This window comes from Pavona decussata, unplaced genomic scaffold (genome assembly GCF_977016875.1).
Source record: "Pavona decussata unplaced genomic scaffold, jaPavDecu1.1 SCAFFOLD_429, whole genome shotgun sequence".
Classification (NCBI taxonomy): domain Eukaryota; kingdom Metazoa; phylum Cnidaria; class Anthozoa; order Scleractinia; family Agariciidae; genus Pavona; species Pavona decussata.
Window position 1 is genome coordinate 66,775 of NW_028145786.1, and position 17,237 is coordinate 84,011.

General features: G+C 38.2%; 3 protein-coding genes across 3 annotated transcripts in view; all 3 read left to right on the forward strand.

The window, feature by feature from the left end:
• Positions 1-1,396, forward strand: part of LOC146450731 (uncharacterized) — a 61,001-nt gene extending 59,605 nt beyond the window's left edge. The window contains exon 19 of the mRNA XM_085100045.1: positions 340-1,396. Within this exon, the coding sequence (XP_084956171.1) occupies positions 340-408 (69 nt within the window). The 3' untranslated portion in view covers positions 409-1,396. The remainder of the gene's footprint in view (positions 1-339) is intronic.
• A 1,030-nt stretch (positions 1,397-2,426) lies between these two features.
• Positions 2,427-17,237, forward strand: part of LOC146450735 (neural cell adhesion molecule 2-like) — a gene marked incomplete at its 3' end in the record, with an annotated part of 32,120 nt that continues 17,309 nt past the window's right edge. Inside the window, exons 1-3 of the mRNA XM_085100043.1 lie at positions 2,427-2,648; positions 5,900-6,262; positions 7,340-7,582. Of these exons, the coding sequence (XP_084956169.1) occupies positions 2,573-2,648; positions 5,900-6,262; positions 7,340-7,582 (682 nt within the window). The remainder of the gene's footprint in view (positions 2,649-5,899; positions 6,263-7,339; positions 7,583-17,237) is intronic.
• Positions 10,195-17,230, forward strand: LOC146450736 (uncharacterized). Its single transcript, XM_085100047.1, has 6 exons — positions 10,195-11,066; positions 12,461-12,558; positions 12,905-13,056; positions 13,696-14,273; positions 14,740-15,139; positions 16,595-17,230. The coding sequence occupies exons 1-6, from the start codon at positions 10,344-10,346 to the stop codon at positions 16,846-16,848; spliced, it is 2,205 nt and encodes a 734-aa protein (XP_084956173.1). The 5' UTR covers positions 10,195-10,343; the 3' UTR covers positions 16,849-17,230.

Here is a 17,237-nt window from a genome sequence, read left to right on the forward strand (position 1 = left end):
ATGCGCAAAACCAGCAACGCTATGAAGTTTAATAAAATCCATTTCCCATCTCTAACTAAGTTTCGAAGATTCAGTTGACCGACCCACGTTTGATGAACTTAGGAAGACCATGAAAGATATGGGGAAAAAACACAAGGTAAGGGAATACTATTAAAGATTATCAAATTTAATTAAAAAAGGGAAGAGGGGGGAGTGGTGGACCGAATTCATATAAAATTAAGCTTGCGCCGGAAAAACACCGAGATGCTACTCGCTTTTTGATTAGCCTGCGAACGCAGAAAATGAAGCGAAAGATTACAAATAATGTTACTAACGTATGGAGTATTTTCCTTTTTACAGACGTACGTCAACCTCAGTGAGTACGACAACAGGCTGTACGTGAACCTCAGTGATCTGACAGCAGAGTAGAGCTAATGGGAGAGATAAGCAGTTTAAAGGAACAAAAACTGTCGTTTAAATAACACTTCTTCTTTTTCGAAAAAGAATTTGTAGTTTTTGTTGCTGCCAACAATTCAACAAAAAAATGGAGTTTAAAATAACGCTGACGGCTAGATTGAAAACTGAATGTTAAGTTCATAACTCGTGGCTAAATAGCTCAGTTGCATCAGTTACAACAAGTATAAACGAGTCAGTTTTATTCGCAGTTGTTCGCTCAGCAAGCCAAGTGAATCGGTACGTTTCTTAATGTTTATAGGGGAAGTATCATGGGGTTTTTTGGTATCTTTTGTTAAAAATGCTGAAATAAGACCTTCACTTAGCTACAAAATAATTCTAGAACAACGAGAGGAAAGAGATCAACTCAATTCTTGAAAGGAACAATTCGTGATCTGTTCTAGCGCATTTTGGAAACAAAAAATGCGAGAACTTGCAAAACATTAGCCTAATGTTCTTCAAGTTTCAATCCACTCCAACCTACTCTGTCTCTGGCCAGAGGCACTAATCAACAACTTATTGCACTGGGGTGATAATTTATAACAAAACTAGACAATTATTTTTTGTTTCAGTTAACAAACAAACAAACATTTTTTGGGGTTCTGAAATGACATCGAATTCGCGTGATATTTCCCCTTTAACCCTCTTGCCGTAGACCATGAATTAGATGCATCTGAGCTATTAAGTTGAGAGTTGAAGGAGAGTTAATTCACTTTTGGGTTTTGGTGACTTTGAAGAATTTCTGGATCCGTATTGCAGAATGTTACTTATATTATCTTTTTCTTAAATACGGTGGGAAAATAGATTACTTCAAATAGGCAAAGATCAGAAACTAGCAAAAACAAACAGAAAAAAGATAGAAAACAACGCTGCTGTAAACGAAGATTTATATATGACAGTTAAATAAAGGATACAGTTTACTTCTATAAATGAATACTTTTATGATAAATTAAAGAACGTGATTTTGACAGCCTTTCTTTTTGTTTTATGCTTTTGATTCTTCTGTTTGACCTAGAAAAAAAAAAAAAACGTGAAACACACTTTGGCACAGTTATTGTACTACCGACACTACCGACTTGCATGCTACAAGACCACTCATCAAATCCTCTGTTGCGAAATCGACTATAATAAATTATAATTACTTTTCATGCGGTTTCATGACTGCAATGTTGCTTTTTCCGCAGGCAAGTATGTTTGCTTACATTTCCTTTGTCGATGTCTGTTAATTTATAGTCGATTTGGCAACAGGAGATTTGGTGAGTGGTCTTGTAATATGCAAGTTATACGAGTGTGCAAGGAATCCGTTCGAAGCGGTGGAACCAGTGCCGATAAAAAGTTGAAGATCCATCCCTGGCCCTACCAATTGTGCTTCTTCTTTTAGCCCTATTGAAGTCCGCCCTTGAGTCCCCCTCTGAAAGCCGTCAGCTTGCGTGAAATGAAATAGGGATCATAGTCCTGTTTTCCGAAAAGTGACAAACGACCTGTGATTGGTCCGCCTCCGTGAACGGAAGTGAGTTCTCATTGAAGCAGACGTTCGTAGAGGAGGAATGCGTGAACGCGTGACGGGCCCAAAGAGCGTCTGCGTAGGAGGCTAAGTAGATCGTTTACTCGACTAAGAAATGAAGTGGAATTTGGGTTCTTATGAAAGAAGCCTAGCGTGTCAGTATTTGCCCATATCTTATTCAGGGCTGATGCATTCTAACGTCAACAGAGTAGTGGAAACTATTCAATATAATGACCGAACGCCTGATAGCTAGTGGTTAATTCTTATAATATCAACCAATTCTGGAACATAAAATATATTATAGCAGTACACCAGGAACATTTTCTTACACTGTGCTCATCACAAGGTTAACTGAGGTCAAACACAACTCCGCCAGCATTTCCATTATTATTGTCTTTCAAAAGTCTGTCAATTTGGATATGCAAATGAAGCTCGGATAAAATATGGACGCCAATGTTTACGCCAGCGTGATATCACTTGAAGCTCGAACTTCCGTTTCATGAAGTCACGTGCAATTAGAGTTCGAAAGTGCCACGGCGACCATTTTAACTCCTTCTTAATTTTGTTACATATATCGTGGTGGCATTCATTCACGAAAACATAACGACGCTCTGCCTACAACTTAACTGTGATAAGATGCATTTTGGGAAGCAACTTGGAATCGCTTCAGTCTGCGGTTTCATGACTGCAATGTTGCTATTTCCGCAGGCAGGTATGTTTGCTTACACTTTCGTTGTCGATGTTTGTTAATTTGTAGTCGATTTGATAAAAAGGGATTTGAGGAGTGATCTTGTAAAATGCAAGTTGCATTTGACCAGCTTGAACGTCGATTAACTGTACAAGTTAGGGATTAATGTCAACAATTCAATTTGTACTGAGCTTTGTAAAGATGATGATTACAGATTGCTTCTGGGTGTAAAAACGTGTTTGATCAGGAAGACACGGCACAGTTGATAAGTTAGTATAGTTTACGACAGAATAGTAGACCAATGAAACCGTTTCTCTTTTTTTTTTAATTCCCAAGCAAGGCTAAATACATATTGGTATTTAATCGGGCCTTTAAACACACAGAAATGAAATGAACGGATTAACAAGGAAATTTAGTGACTTTCGTTTCAATTTGAGGAAATGTAAATTGAGAACAATTGACAAAATGAATGTCCACCTCTAAGTCAGGTTCAAGGTTTCAGACACGTCTCAGTTTCAGCAAGAGGAGAAGTATTAATGATGACAATTCTTAACAAATGAGAACTTCTTGTTGTTATGCGTGCACCAGTGCGCCTGGCTCTTTATTAAACTCACTGAAGATTCCCTTCAATCGAATAATTCATCTTTTTGTTCGTGAAATGTTCTCTCAAAACTCAAACGTAGCTTTTACGTTTGAATATAAATTTGCTTTATCAATGACTTGACTGGAAGCAACAAAAAAAAAAAAAAAAAAAAAAAAACAGCCACGAAAGCCTCACTCGATTGTACTCAACAGGAGAGATCGGCGATTCGTACTGGTACCTGTTTAAATATGTACAGAAACTCACCCCGCAACAGAAGACTTTTTCCAAATACCGTCGTCGAAATCCAAAGAATCGGATATGATCTGGTACGAAAACAGCCCTCTCGGAGTGAATCAACTTGCATTAATGATGAAAAAATTTTCCCTTGGCGCTGGACTGCCCCACAGAAGTACACTAACCATTCGGTGGGAGCAACTGCCATCACACTATATGGTCAAACGCCAACGTTCCTTCACGCCACATCATGTCTATCCCCGGTCATGCATACGAGAAGAGCATTTCAAGTTTAACTCCAGACCATCTGTAAACCAGTTGAAGAACTGCTCCAACATCCTCTCAAATGCTCTAGTTAGTAAACCAGCGAGTTCATCAGTCTGCGTTCCAGTGACACCAGCTTCGAGTTCGAATTCGTACTCTGCCACAAACGCCAGTGCTATGGCCTTCCCAAATGGCTTTTTCCATGGCTGCACCATTGCAAATGCCAATGTGTATGTTTCGCCGCAAAGTCATTATAATTCTGCTTGAATATTTGCAGTAAATGAACAGTAAAAGTTGTATTTTCATGAATGAGTGTTGAACTTCGTAGGCGTTTTGCTCGATTCAGAATTCTTGTGGTAGTTTTCTCTTGTTGTAATAAGCCAACCAGAAACGCTCATTTTGGGAAATAAACAAATCAGATTGCGAGAAAGTTATAGACAACGCTTGTCTTTCTTTGTGTTACGATCTTGGTCACGCTCTGAAATAATTCCATTTGTTGTGGGCTCACGAGGCGCACACAACATTTTGACCACTGTGATCCCGAATATCGTTGTTGATAAGAGTGCAGACAACGTTAAACCACATTCGATTTGAAAATTATAATTGCGGTAAAAGCGCCATTAATCCTGTTCAGCCTGTATTTCATCGTTCATCATTCCATTTTCACTTATCCCTCACTACCTTCACAAGACAAAGCATCGACATTCAAAGTCATATTGCCATGGAAACATTAGATCATTGTTGCCAGCGCGGGATCTTGGTACCTCCTCTCCAGACGTAATGAGACTAATCCCTAGACCTCCAATTTGGAGGTCAAATCATTTATTGTAAGCCCCCTCCGAAGAAAAACACAGATGAAAGACTTCCAAATTCAGTTATGCCACTACTTAGCTTATAGCGGTCATATTTCTCACTAAGGTAAAAATCAAATAACATCTCAAAACAGTTTTCAAAGCGTATGATTTGACACAAGCCCTGTTCCCTTTTTAATAATTAACCGACCCTTCCTCAAGCAGTTGTGTATGTTGTCTATATTATCGTTCATCCATCGACATCATAATTCCCTTTACATCCCACCCCTCTAACCCTTCCCCCCCCTGAACAGTTATGTTATTGTCGTTCACCCAAAATTGCCACCATAATTCCCTTTACACCCCACCCCTCAAGCCTCAAGCAGTTGTCTTATTGTCGTTCACTCAAAATGGATACATTATTCCCTTTAAACCCTACCCAAACAGTTATGTTATTGTCGTTTAGCTAATATTCACACCATAATTTCCTTTACACCCCACTGCTCTAACCTCCCCTTAAGCAGTTGTCTATATTGTCGTTCACCCAATATTGACACCATAATTCTTTTTACACTCCATTCCCCTAGCCTCACTCAAGCAGCTATGTTTTTGCCGTTTACCCAATATTGACACCATAGTTCCCTTTACATCCCACTCCTCCAACCTCCTCTCCCCCCCCCCCCCCCCTTAGGCAGCTGACGTATTGTGGTTCACCCAAAGTGGACACCATAATTCCCTTTACACCCCACCCCTCTAACGTCCCTCATTAGGAAAAAGATTGATTTTGAGATCATGAAAACGGATTTTACCAGATGTTCTCTCCCGAAGAGCGAGAACCTTTTTAAGACTCTCAAGGAATTTTTTAAGAAATAGAGTACAAAGCGATTAGTTAGTTTTACTGTAATTGGTTTCCGTTAATCCTGTTTCTACTGTATAATTTGTAAATAACTTAATTTGATTTATTTTGTAATTGTAATTAATGTAATTTAAGAAGGAAGAGCCACCCAGTGGATCTGTTAATAAACCATTATTATTATTATTATTATTATTATTATTATTATTATTATTATAATTATTATTATTGTTATTATTATTATTATTATTATTATTATTATTATTATTATTATTATTATTATTATTATTATTATTATTATGTGGGTACGCGATTAGGGAACATACTCGTTTAATTCAGCGACTCAGTGCGTAGCTAGTATTTTGAATTTAAAGAAATAGAGAGAATTGATGCTTCTTTCTATTCAACTGCTTTAGCAATGTTCCTGATTTCATTGTCAACTTTTTTTCCAATCCACTTCGTTCTGGATGTTTGGAAATCGCATGATACACTGTCCCTCGTGGTTTGATATATTACTTTAAGCCTTTAGTTATTTTTCTTTCATTTGCAGTATGTCAGATAAGTTTCACATCCCCTTATGGAGGTACAACTGTGAAAGGAATTGTTGGCTCTTCTGTACAATTTAATTGGAGCTTTTCTGGAGATGTTTCTTTAGTTAAATGGGGACTAACAGGAGGAGCTGGCGCAGGTTTTTTTGATGAAGAACTCTATTCCATAACCAAGTTTGGGTCAGTATCAGTGACATCCCTACCAGCATATACCGGGCGAGTGTCTGGAAACCGTATTGCTGGCAAGGCCATCTTTACTCTAAGTAAACTCGAAACAACTGATACAAGATTTTATGGGTGTCAGATAAGTCCAACAGACCCTGCTGAAACCTCAGTATTTGACAATGTTAAACTAGTTGTTGAAGGTGAGTAAGTACTGTTACTAGTGAAAGATACACTGTGGATTAAATTTTCAACGATTAGTATTATATTAACAAGCGCAAGTGTTTCATTGGGTGTCCATCTGCAAGACAACAGATTATCAGAATTGGTTTTTATTCTATTTATTTATTTATTTATTTATTTATTTATTTATTTTATTTATTGTTATTATTTTTTTTTTTTGGTTGTCGGAAACCCACAGAAATACAGAGGGCGGTTTTTAGGAATTACTTTCTTTAGGAAATAAAAATACATGTACTTATAATTGGAGAGCTGATGAATCTAAAACGCCTAAGTGGATTTTTTAATAGGCCCAATTTCCTACCTAACGGTGAAAGTAAAGCATTTCTGTGGTGAAATCAGTCCGCCAGCAAACAAACTTTTGTTAAATACATAAACATTAGAGGACTTGCGGCATTTTTCTTGGAATTGGGCGTAATTTAAAATCTGGCCAAAAATGCACACTCAAATACATGATTGTATAATTATCTTTCTAGGGTCCTTTTGCACTCAAAAGTGCCTCTCATGAAAAGTAAGTCCCTAGCATCGTTTCGTTTCGAACTCTGTTATCGAGAGCCGAACCGTATTTCATCGGTATTAGTATTGCTGAAAGGAAATTTTTTTGGCGCAATTACAACTGTGCATGTATTTTGGCTTGCCAGAAGGCGATCATCTTTGTGACATTTGCCTAGAGTTTTAGAATACATTGAAGGCTTTAAGTTTTTACATGTTATTTTCTACACTGTCCTGCGCATCTATCCGGTTCCCAGAAGGATCGCAGGAGGATTCACAGACCAAGATTGAAGGACAAATTTATTCACAGTTAGTAGGAACAAGCACTACACAACTTCTGAAGAATTTTAATTGGAAAAAAACTTTTATGCCTTAAGCGGGATTTGAACCCTGATCCCCTTGAGACTTGCCGGGTGTGATCACCACTACACCACCAGGACAACCATGCTAAGCTTAAACGTAACATCAGCTTCTTTCTATTTCGCACAGAAAAGTTGTTATTTACAATTGTCACCATGTGATTCTAATTTCGTATTTTGACTTTACAGCCCCACCAAAAATCATTCGCATTCCTGGTAATCAAACAGTGAATGAAGGAGACAATGTGAATCTCAACTGCACAGCTGATGGCAATCCATCTCCAAGTATCTCCTGGACAAAACTTTCTGATAACAGTGCGGTAACCATGCCCTTAACAGGAATCAGGAGACAAGACGAAGGAGGTTACAGATGTACTGCTAATAACGGCATCAGAGACCCAGTCAGTATTGATGTTTTCATTACCGTGCAGTGTGAGTATTAAAAGGTCCATTCAATTCAGCTATTTTTAGCCATACCTTTATTGATAACTGGGTAGCCTGGGCTAGGTGAGCTAACCAATCAAAGGAGTAAAACGAGCTTGAATGAGGCGAATCAGTTGAGTGGATAATTTGCCGGAGATGTGGAAGAAACACAGTCTGAAGTCAGCTAAAACAAATCATTCGGAATACGAGCGAAAGAAAATTCTGGTCAGTTAGTAGACAATGGGCGAATGTCAGCTTAGTTTGTCGGGTTTTTGTCGATTTTAAAATAAATCAGTTCGTAATGGTCAAATAGGCAACACATGAGTCCCAGTAGAAAACTGAATGTGTTCATGGTTTTCGCTCCAATCCTTTTCCTGTACTCATCCCAAAACTCTTCCTCTCTCTTCAAATTCATCGTATGAATCGACATTAACTACCGTGGGTAAATTAAAACCACAATACGAAGGACATCTCAGGAAATAGACTTTCATTTTCATGACGTCTAAAAATAGCTTAATAAGTGAAATTCGCATATCCCAAGGACTATACTGGGGTCTCCCTTTCTGTCCCCTTATTTTCTCTTGCTTATATAGATGGAGAGCAAGTATCGTTCCCCTGCATACTGCAATTATCCATAACTACCACTGCGGTTCTGTAGTTCTGGGCCAAGTTGTTCAAGGAGTACCCTGGGTGCCAGAGGTTTATTTTTTCCTTTAACCCGAAAACTGACCGCGGCGAATGCCGCGCTACCGGCGCGAAGCGCCGAGGAGAAAAAATGAACCACTGGTCACACCAACCGAGAACCTCATTTCCATGCAGATTTCGTATCATATATCTTATCAAACCGGTTTTAACCTTGGGTGGTTGGCGTGGGTCTGTTTGTTTTCATTATGGCGTGACAGATCTGACATATCGCGCGTGACGCGAAAATTCCGCGAAAGCCGCTCTTTCGCTGGGACCGGAGCGTCCAAAACTCCGGTTAAGATTTTGCGTTCATGTTTAGACGATTTTTGTCGTGTGTGTAACGTTGATTTACGTTTGTCTGGACAAGGGAAGTTCAATTTATTCGAGGGAGAGACTTCGAAGAAGCAAAATGTTTCCGCTAGATTATCCTCCGTGTTGGGAATTCCCGTTGAGAAAGAACAAGATGCATCCTCGCGGTTGTGCTTCAAATGTAAAAGAGAGATGGAAAAACTTGAGACACTGAGCGAGTTATGCGTTCTTTAGTAACCGGGACTTGGTAAGTTAAAAAAAAAAAACTGATTACATTTTCGAAGCTCTGTTTAATTATGTCACTTCCGACGCGAACATGTAGGTGCGATAAATGTTGCCTTGATGTCAAACACCAAAAAGCCAATACGCCAGCATACCTACTCACTGAAACACTGCGTTAGTTTTTCTGATTAATTTAATAACAAAAGTCAGTGTTATACGTATTATTATTATTATTGTTATTGTTATTGTTATCGTCATCGTCATCGTCATCGTCATCGTCATCGTCATCGTCATCGTCATCGTCATCGTCATCGTCATCGTCATCGTCATCGTCATCGTCATCGTCATCGTCATCGTCATCATCATCATCATCATCATCATCATCATTAATATTATTATTATTATTATTATTATTATTATTATTATTATTATTATTATTATTATTATATACCACACAAATGAATAGTACTTTTCGCGCGCGCTGATTAGAGGTGCTCAGAGGTGATTAGCCAAGTATTATTTACCTCCGAGCAGTCAAAGAGAAACAAGACGATTTCCCGTTTCGCCACGGCTACTTAAGAGGAAATTGTTTCGATAAACGAGGTGGCTGTTAAAAGAAATACATAAATGGCAACAAATTTTGGTTTGCCGGCATTAAATAGTAATTTATTTAATCTTTTTAACCTCATATTCTAAGGCGAAAAATGAAAATACAATTCCTTGTTTATGAAAACTGCCGAGCACTAAATTTACAATGAAAACAATGAAACGTCTAATATTTTTCAGCATGGTTTCAACAACAAGACGAATTTCACAGAAAAATTGATCAAATGACACTGTAGGTACTAAACACGTGTCTCCAAAAGTTTTATTTGTGTGCAGGAAAGCGAGACGGAACTTTCTACAATAAGAAATCGCTTAACGCGTGGAGCGGAAGATTTTAAAAATTTATACCATTTGTCGGTATACTGTCAGAAATAAAATAACTTTTTGTTCCAATAGTTATTGAGCTTGTGTGGTATAAACTAAAACAATTATTTACCTCAGAGTGGGTGAAAGTGACGACTATTTATCTCCACTTCGGTGAATAATTGTGAATTATTATTATAATTGTTATTCTTATTGTTATTGTTATTACCCCTAATGCCAACAACCACATAGTCCAATTCTATGAGGGGTGATCTCCGCCAAAATTACGTTTCAAATTGTGTTATGCAGAATCTCCAATTTTTCTTATTGGCAATCAAATTCTGTTCTAACGAGATTGGAGCGGTAATTGACATACCACAAAAGAAATTGAAGAAACAGAACAGAATTTAAGACACGCGAAGTGAAATAAAGACATTAAAACAGAAATTGAAGCGACAGAACAGAAATTACAACACAATTAACAACCGATCTGTTGCTTCAATTTCTGTTCTGTTGGGGGTGTGGCTCAAACGGGGAAGCGAGCAGAACCTGGGTAAGAACTAGTTCTACATTATAATTTATGAAAATACATTCGATTACTAAGTTGCCGCGCTCCCGCGTATAGAAAATTAATTCCTTGTTTGAAATGGCCGCTCGAGAGGAGAGCACCTGCGAGGGAGGACTTTCAGCCCGATGTATCTCCTTGTTAGAGGAGGTTAAAGAAATTATCGAGGGTCGGAGCAACACAGCGACCAATACCACAATGAATGGCGATGAGACATCAGCCCGGAGTCATGGAAGCGAAGGGGCACAAACAACAGAGGTTTCTCAGTTGGATGATCCAGAGCCACGCTCTCAGAGAGTAATTCAAAATTTTAGGTCGCTGTTTTCGCCTTACCCAGCTAGATCTGTTCCTGGACCATCCTCGTCTGCAAGGAACAATTCTTATAGGCCACCACCACCAAAGAAGCCAAAGAAGACCGGTTTTTTTCAAGTGAAAGAAACCTGGACGCATGACTTCTTTTGTCTAGCGTCAAAAACAGCTACCATTGTGCCTCCCCGTGCAGAGAAAATCAGCCTGCAAAATGCTGGACTTGGACGAAGAAAAGTTGTTTTTCCCTGCAGAGCATCAGCCGTTGACGTCTTGAAAGTTTTGGAGAACGTTTACCCGAAACTAAAGGAAGGCGGCGATTTTGAACTGCTCAGAAGCGGATCCCCTGCCTCCATGCTTTCGTTGATCTCTCCCCCTGCCGGCGGCTATTCAGTGGCTTTCCTTAGGGATGCAGCTGGACTTGGCCAGGCATTGGCTTACATCAGGCCGTTGCAAAAAGACTTGCCAATGGATGCTCCCGTGGAGAGCACAGAACAGGTACGTGGTTCCAGTTAATCGTTTTTTCAATATCAAGTCATAAGCTCACCCAAAAACTGCCCTCATAAGATGAGACAAATACTCAAAATTTCTTTATTTGATAGCTAAACAGTACAAATGAATAGAATTTGTTCTTGATAACCTCACTAGTAACGTGTTTGAATCTATATTTATATTTGTATCCTGTAGAAATAAACACACGAAGAACAACAATGCCCATTGAGCTGTATCGTGCGGCGTTTTTTCCTAGCATACATGTACAATGCCAAAGACCGATGTGCTGTCAAAAAAAAAGTCATTAGTTCAAGATCGCTCCATGGCAACACGATACGAAACCGGTTCTTATAAGAAAAAAGAGTGGCACTGCATTGACAATATACAGAATTTGCAGTCAATAAATAATTGAATTGCCAAACATGTATTATCATGACCCTCTTTGATAGTAAAATGACAAGGCTAGCTGCATATACCTGATATCGTTTTGTTTGGCTGACCCAAAATGACCTGGGCTCATTTGACATTTGTTAGGCATTTGTTAAAGATAATTATCGCTCCGGCAGTGAAACAAATTAGCCATTTCTTTATAATTAACTTGCGAAATACAAAAGACTACTTGATAATTTCTAGCAGTCAACTTGTATTTGTATTCATGAGTGGGTACAAATTCAACAGTCAACGCTGAATTTATTTCTTAATTCAGTGTACTGTGTAGTTCAGACGGGCTACAAAGTGATCCCATTGCAAGATAAAAAAATTGTATGTTCACGAGTTTCTATTTAAATCAAAAGTAGGAATGATTTTTGCCCAAAAGGTCTTTTTATTTTATGACTGGTAAATGTAATGGAAGTGTCCATTATGAGGAAAATTGATATTTCTTGGCTTTAGATACAAATTCTCTCTACGTATTGTCATGTTTCATCGTTTTGTTTGGAGAATTAAATTTAATCACCAGTTGTATTTTTTCTATATTATAAAATACCAGTTCACAGCTGCCTATGTGGTATACAGGGTATGAACAGGACAGTCATTAACAAGAAACACTACTTGTACCACCAATAAACTTAAATGCGGCAGTAGCACTGCAGTTTATCAGGCAGCCCAGGGAGCCACAGGGACTATCTAAACAAGGCCAACAACTCACTCAATGGGAAAGACCGGCAGGGTATTTTGAGCCCTGGTTCTGCTTACATTATTGTGTATATGTTGTGGTTCAATTTTATCCTTGGTTTAATTTTTACTTCCCTTTGTTTTGGAGTATGGTAATGTATGATAATGAGTTTAAAACAAAGGGAAATAAAGATTAAACCAAGGATAAAATTGAACCACAACATATATACAATATGATGTACATTACATGTAACTTGTCTCTTTACATCATTTCCATTATGTTAAAGGCTTGTGTTAGTGATGCTCCCAATGTGCAGTGTGTTATGTGCCACAAAGAGATACCAATGTCACTCTTTCGACAGCATCAAGCTGAGTGTATTACAAAGTAAGTACAACTACAAATTGTACATGTATCTATCTTATAGCATGTTGTCTTGTGCCTTGGAGTTATAACATAGTCCAAGCCAGCAAGTGTAATAACTGACAAATTATCCTACCATAAATTTTTGGGTATTTTCCTCAGGAATTCAAGTATTTGGAAACTTGGATATTGTTCTTGCTCTTTAAACTAAAATAGATTGCTATATTTTCTTCACCTTTTGCTGTCAGTCATGTAACAATGAATTGCTCTGGGCTACTTTTTAACCATCCAATTTGACCTGAACTTAGTTGGTGTCAAACTCTGTTATTAATGCATGCAATGTTTACCCTCTTTTCTTCTATGTGTAAAGGGAATCTGAAACAAGTGTCAGTTTGGAAAGTCAACTGCAGGAAATGTTTCCTGAACAGACTCGAGAAAACATCGAGTATGCTCTTCTGCAGGGACATCAGGATCTTGCTAGGGCAGTTGATTATCTCTTGAATGGAGAGATGAATAATACAGGTCAGACTAAAGCCAAGTGAATGATAGGAATATCTTGATTTAGGTTTATATTTATAAGAAAACATATCATTATGCTTGCTTTTATGACAGGTGAGAAATATATGAACTGAAAACATCAGAATAGTTTGTTGGTCAAAGTTACAAATTTGGAATGCATTTTGATCTGTCACTTTCCTTAGAAAATCTTTGTTCTTCGATTTCTTCATAGTGAATGTAAGATAATACAAGTACTGTACTGTTCTTTAAATGTCAGAATGCACTTTAAAATTGACACAATTGAAGGGGTATGCAAGACAGTCTTCTTTTATGAACCCCTTCACTTGTTAAGACCAAAATAAAATAGTTTCATTTGAAGAATGTTAGCACTACATTAAATGTGAATAAGCTGGAAACAATTTTGCTCTGGTAGTATCAAGGAAAATGAATTTGTTGTTATTCATAAAAAACAACAACCAAAATAATAATGTTGACTTTCAATTACTCATTGGGAATGCAAACATAGATAATTTTCATATATGTAGTTAAATGAGAAAAGACAAGAGAATCATAAGATGTTGATTTTTGAACTCTGCACAGAAAGATGAGTCTTACCCTACACTTACAGATTTGTTTCTTTTAAATTACATTGAAAATATGAAGACAGTACAGAAGACAGTGCAGACTCTGACTGGAACATGCCCTTGTCAGCCTGGGAAATAAAAAAAATGGACTACCAGGAGGCTCTGATGAAGTTTGTAACTGGAGCAAAGCAGTCATTTGCACCTGAAGAAAACCTAGTCATCACAAGAGATAAAAGCATTTTGGGTCAGGTGTTGAGGAAGTACAAGAATCCCAGTTTCAATCTGCAAAGTCCACTTAACATCCAGTTTCAAAGCTCTGGTTTGTTTGAATTAGGGGTTGATGCTGGTGGTCCAACAAGAGCCTTCTTCCACCATCTCATGGAGGAGTTGGTGAGAGGAAGTTTCAGTGGCATTAAATTGTTTGAAGGAGAAGCTGGTCACCTAGTTCCCTCGTTTGATTATGACCTGGTCTCCAGTTGCTTCTTTGTGTTGGTTGGCAAGATGATTCTGCATTCTTTCATACATGAATGCAAAGGCTTGGCAGGTATCTCGCCAGCTGTCATCAGCTACATAGTAAGTGGTAGTCGCGACACTGTTTTAGAGCATTTGGTGATCCAAGATATACCAGATCCTTGTCTCCGTCAAATTCTGAATGAGGTAAGTCCTAGTTTAAGACAGTGCAAGGACAAATGACAAAATTCCTCAGCTTTTCATCATTGCCCATATCTCAAAATAGCCTCTGCGTGAGACATCTCATTTTTCTATGGTTGAAATAGCATGTCACTTTCCAGTACTACTACCTACAGAACAGTAGTGCAGGGTGATCAGGCTACTGAAAATGTTTTGATGTTTTCACCCACAATAATTTACTGTCAAGGAATTCCCATACAACTGCTGTCATTACCTTTTAACTGTGGGTTGCCTATGGTTTTATTGAGAGCAATCAGATTGACGTACAGTGTAGGTAGCGTTTGAATACTATACCAATGCCCCTGACCTAAACATGAGGAAGCACCACACTTTACTAATGTTGATGTATGTCATGAATTTACAAGCTTTTATAGTATAAGTTTTTCATTACTCATGTTGAAATCTCCATGACTCATGTTTTTTTACATTTTAGCTTCTGAATTGTAGTGACCAGGAGCTAGGTAAATTCACTTCAGATGGAGAATTCAATATTGCTGACATACTCACGGCAGCAGGATTTCCCTATTTGGAAGTAAATCGCAGCAACCGTTCACAAGCCTATGAATGTGTCCTGACATATGAGGCTGTCACCAAGCGGATTGCGGTATTGGATGACATTAGGAAGGGCTTAAGTTCGGTACGTGTGATGGCCACAAGTGTAACTGACCTAGTCCAGCAACATCCCAAAGTGCAAGAACTGATCTTTCCAGCTGCCAAAAGCAAGATTGAAGTGTCAGCCCTGAGACAACTAATCAAGTATGATCCAACAAATGACAGCACAGCAAAAGCTGCAGAGTACTTTGAGAAGTACTTAGATGAGCTGAATAACAGAGGTACACGTGCCCTTAAAAATTTTTGACAGCAATTATTGCTGTCAAAAATTTGATTTGTTCTAGGCTTAACTAAGGTGACAGCTGCTGTATGATTTAGATCTCTAGGATAGTTGGTTTACCCATTTTTCGTTTTACATGTATTATCCATTTCTGCAAAAAGTTTTCTGCCCGTGCATCATTGAATTTTACTTGAATTATGGCCATACAGGGTTTGGAAATGCTCTCCTGAAAGGTTAAATTTACTTAAAAGGATGAGTAATGTCCAGGACTGCATGTAGAGAGGTGCCACACTACCCATGATAGGCATTACAAAGTGTCCGCATCTATGAAAGTTTCCCAAAACACATATAATGTCGATTAATGCATGGTACAATTCATGCTGTTACCATTCCCACGGGCAACCGCCAACGACAAAGTAAGACACCTCCCACCCTCCCCGGATTTTATTTTTTTTACCCCCCAGGGTATACCACCCCCGGTACAAAACAGGTTGAACAATTCCCAGCCCTGGGCCACAAGGTCTGACTTTGTCATTGGCCGTTGCCTGTGGGAATGGTAACAGCATGAATTGTACCATGCGTTAATCGACATTATATGTGTCTTGGGATTGCCATTTTCTTATTACTTCATCTAATTATGCATGTTTAAGTTCCTGTTACCACCCCCTCCCTCGGCACCTACCACCACCCTCCCCCCCCCAATTTTAATGTTTTTTACTCCCAGGGTATACCACCCCCGGTAAAACAGGTTGAACAATTCCCAGCCCTGGGCCTTAAGGCCAAGGGAGGGGGTGGTAACAGGAACAAACAGGCATAATTAGATGAAGTAATAAGAAAATGGCAAATAAGTTTGTCAGAAGTATTTGTTAAACAATATTTGCACGAAATCCAGGAACTAAGTGGCAATTTTATCTGCAATTCTTTTTCAACTAGAACTACAAGTCCATGGGCAGGAGCCAATTTTTGAAAAAAATAGCACGGAGCTACACATGTCCATCTCAAAATGCAAAATTCGCATTTAGTTGCCAATGTTCGTAAAGATACCTTTTTTTTTGTATTTTTTTTTTTCAAGTGAGTGATAAAGAAAGGGAAACAAAATAGAGGCGGGTATTGCTCTAGTGTTGGAAACTGTACAGGTAGCCCTCACATTTTGCTTTTTTCAAGTGGTAAAGACTAAAAGTTAAGATAATGTTTTGTACCTGTTTAATTTGTGCCCCTTGTCTGTTGGCCATTTTGAATAATTATGGTGCAGTCAACTGATGGGAGGTCTGGAACTGAGATAACTTCGGAACTGATCGAAAAAATGGTAAACAGGAACAAAGACAGCAAACAATGACACAGTACAGGTACAAAATGTTATCTCTTATTCATCACGGTTTAAAACAAACATGTGAGGTCTCCGTGTGAGACCCTAGGGTTAACCATGTTTTTTTTTGTTTGTTTTTTTCCGACCCAGGTGTCTGTGATGATGATGAAGAAGAAACACTTGGGGGGCTCTTGCAATTATGGACTGGTTGGCCCTCCCTCCCTATGCTTGAAGAAAAGTTGACCGTAGCCTTTCTTCCAAACATGTCTACCAAAGTTCTGGCAGAGGCGGACACCTGCTTCAAAGTGTTAAAGATACCCAGCTATCACAGTGATTATAATGATTTTTTGAAATACATGGATATTTCAATTTCATATGGAAAAGTTGGGTTTGGGAAGATGTAGACCTTTTCAAAATCTGAGTGCATTTATCAAAAGTAAACCAGGCTTATTTTTCCTGTTATAAGCTCCCCCTACTTTTCCCTATTCTCCACACAAAAATTGTTGAACTTTAGACCATATTAGTTTTCTTTATTGTATTTCAAGTTGTTCCAGTTTTGTTTATGTTCTCGGTGTTTAGAATTTGTTTTATTTCCAATATATTGACTGACCAATTAAAGACCATTAAATGTACACTGTGTATGTACATTTAAGTAAAGTAATTGATTATTCATTAACTTGTGCCTTAAAAAAAGTCTCGAGTTTGTTCTTAAAAATACATTGTAAGAAATTGATGGACACTATCATTCAACAGTGTTACTGTAGATTAAAATGCTTTAAACTTTCAGTGTCTT

Coding starts and splice junctions, on each gene's coding strand:
- LOC146450736 (XM_085100047.1), top strand. CDS start 10,344: ATGGCCGCTCGAGAGGAGAGCACCTGCGAGGGAGGACTTTCAGCCCGA. Junction 14,274..14,739: donor TCCGTCAAATTCTGAATGAG/GTAAGTCCTAGT, acceptor TTTACATTTTAG/CTTCTGAATTGTAGTGACCA. Junction 15,140..16,594: donor AGATGAGCTGAATAACAGAG/GTACACGTGCCC, acceptor TTTCCGACCCAG/GTGTCTGTGATGATGATGAA.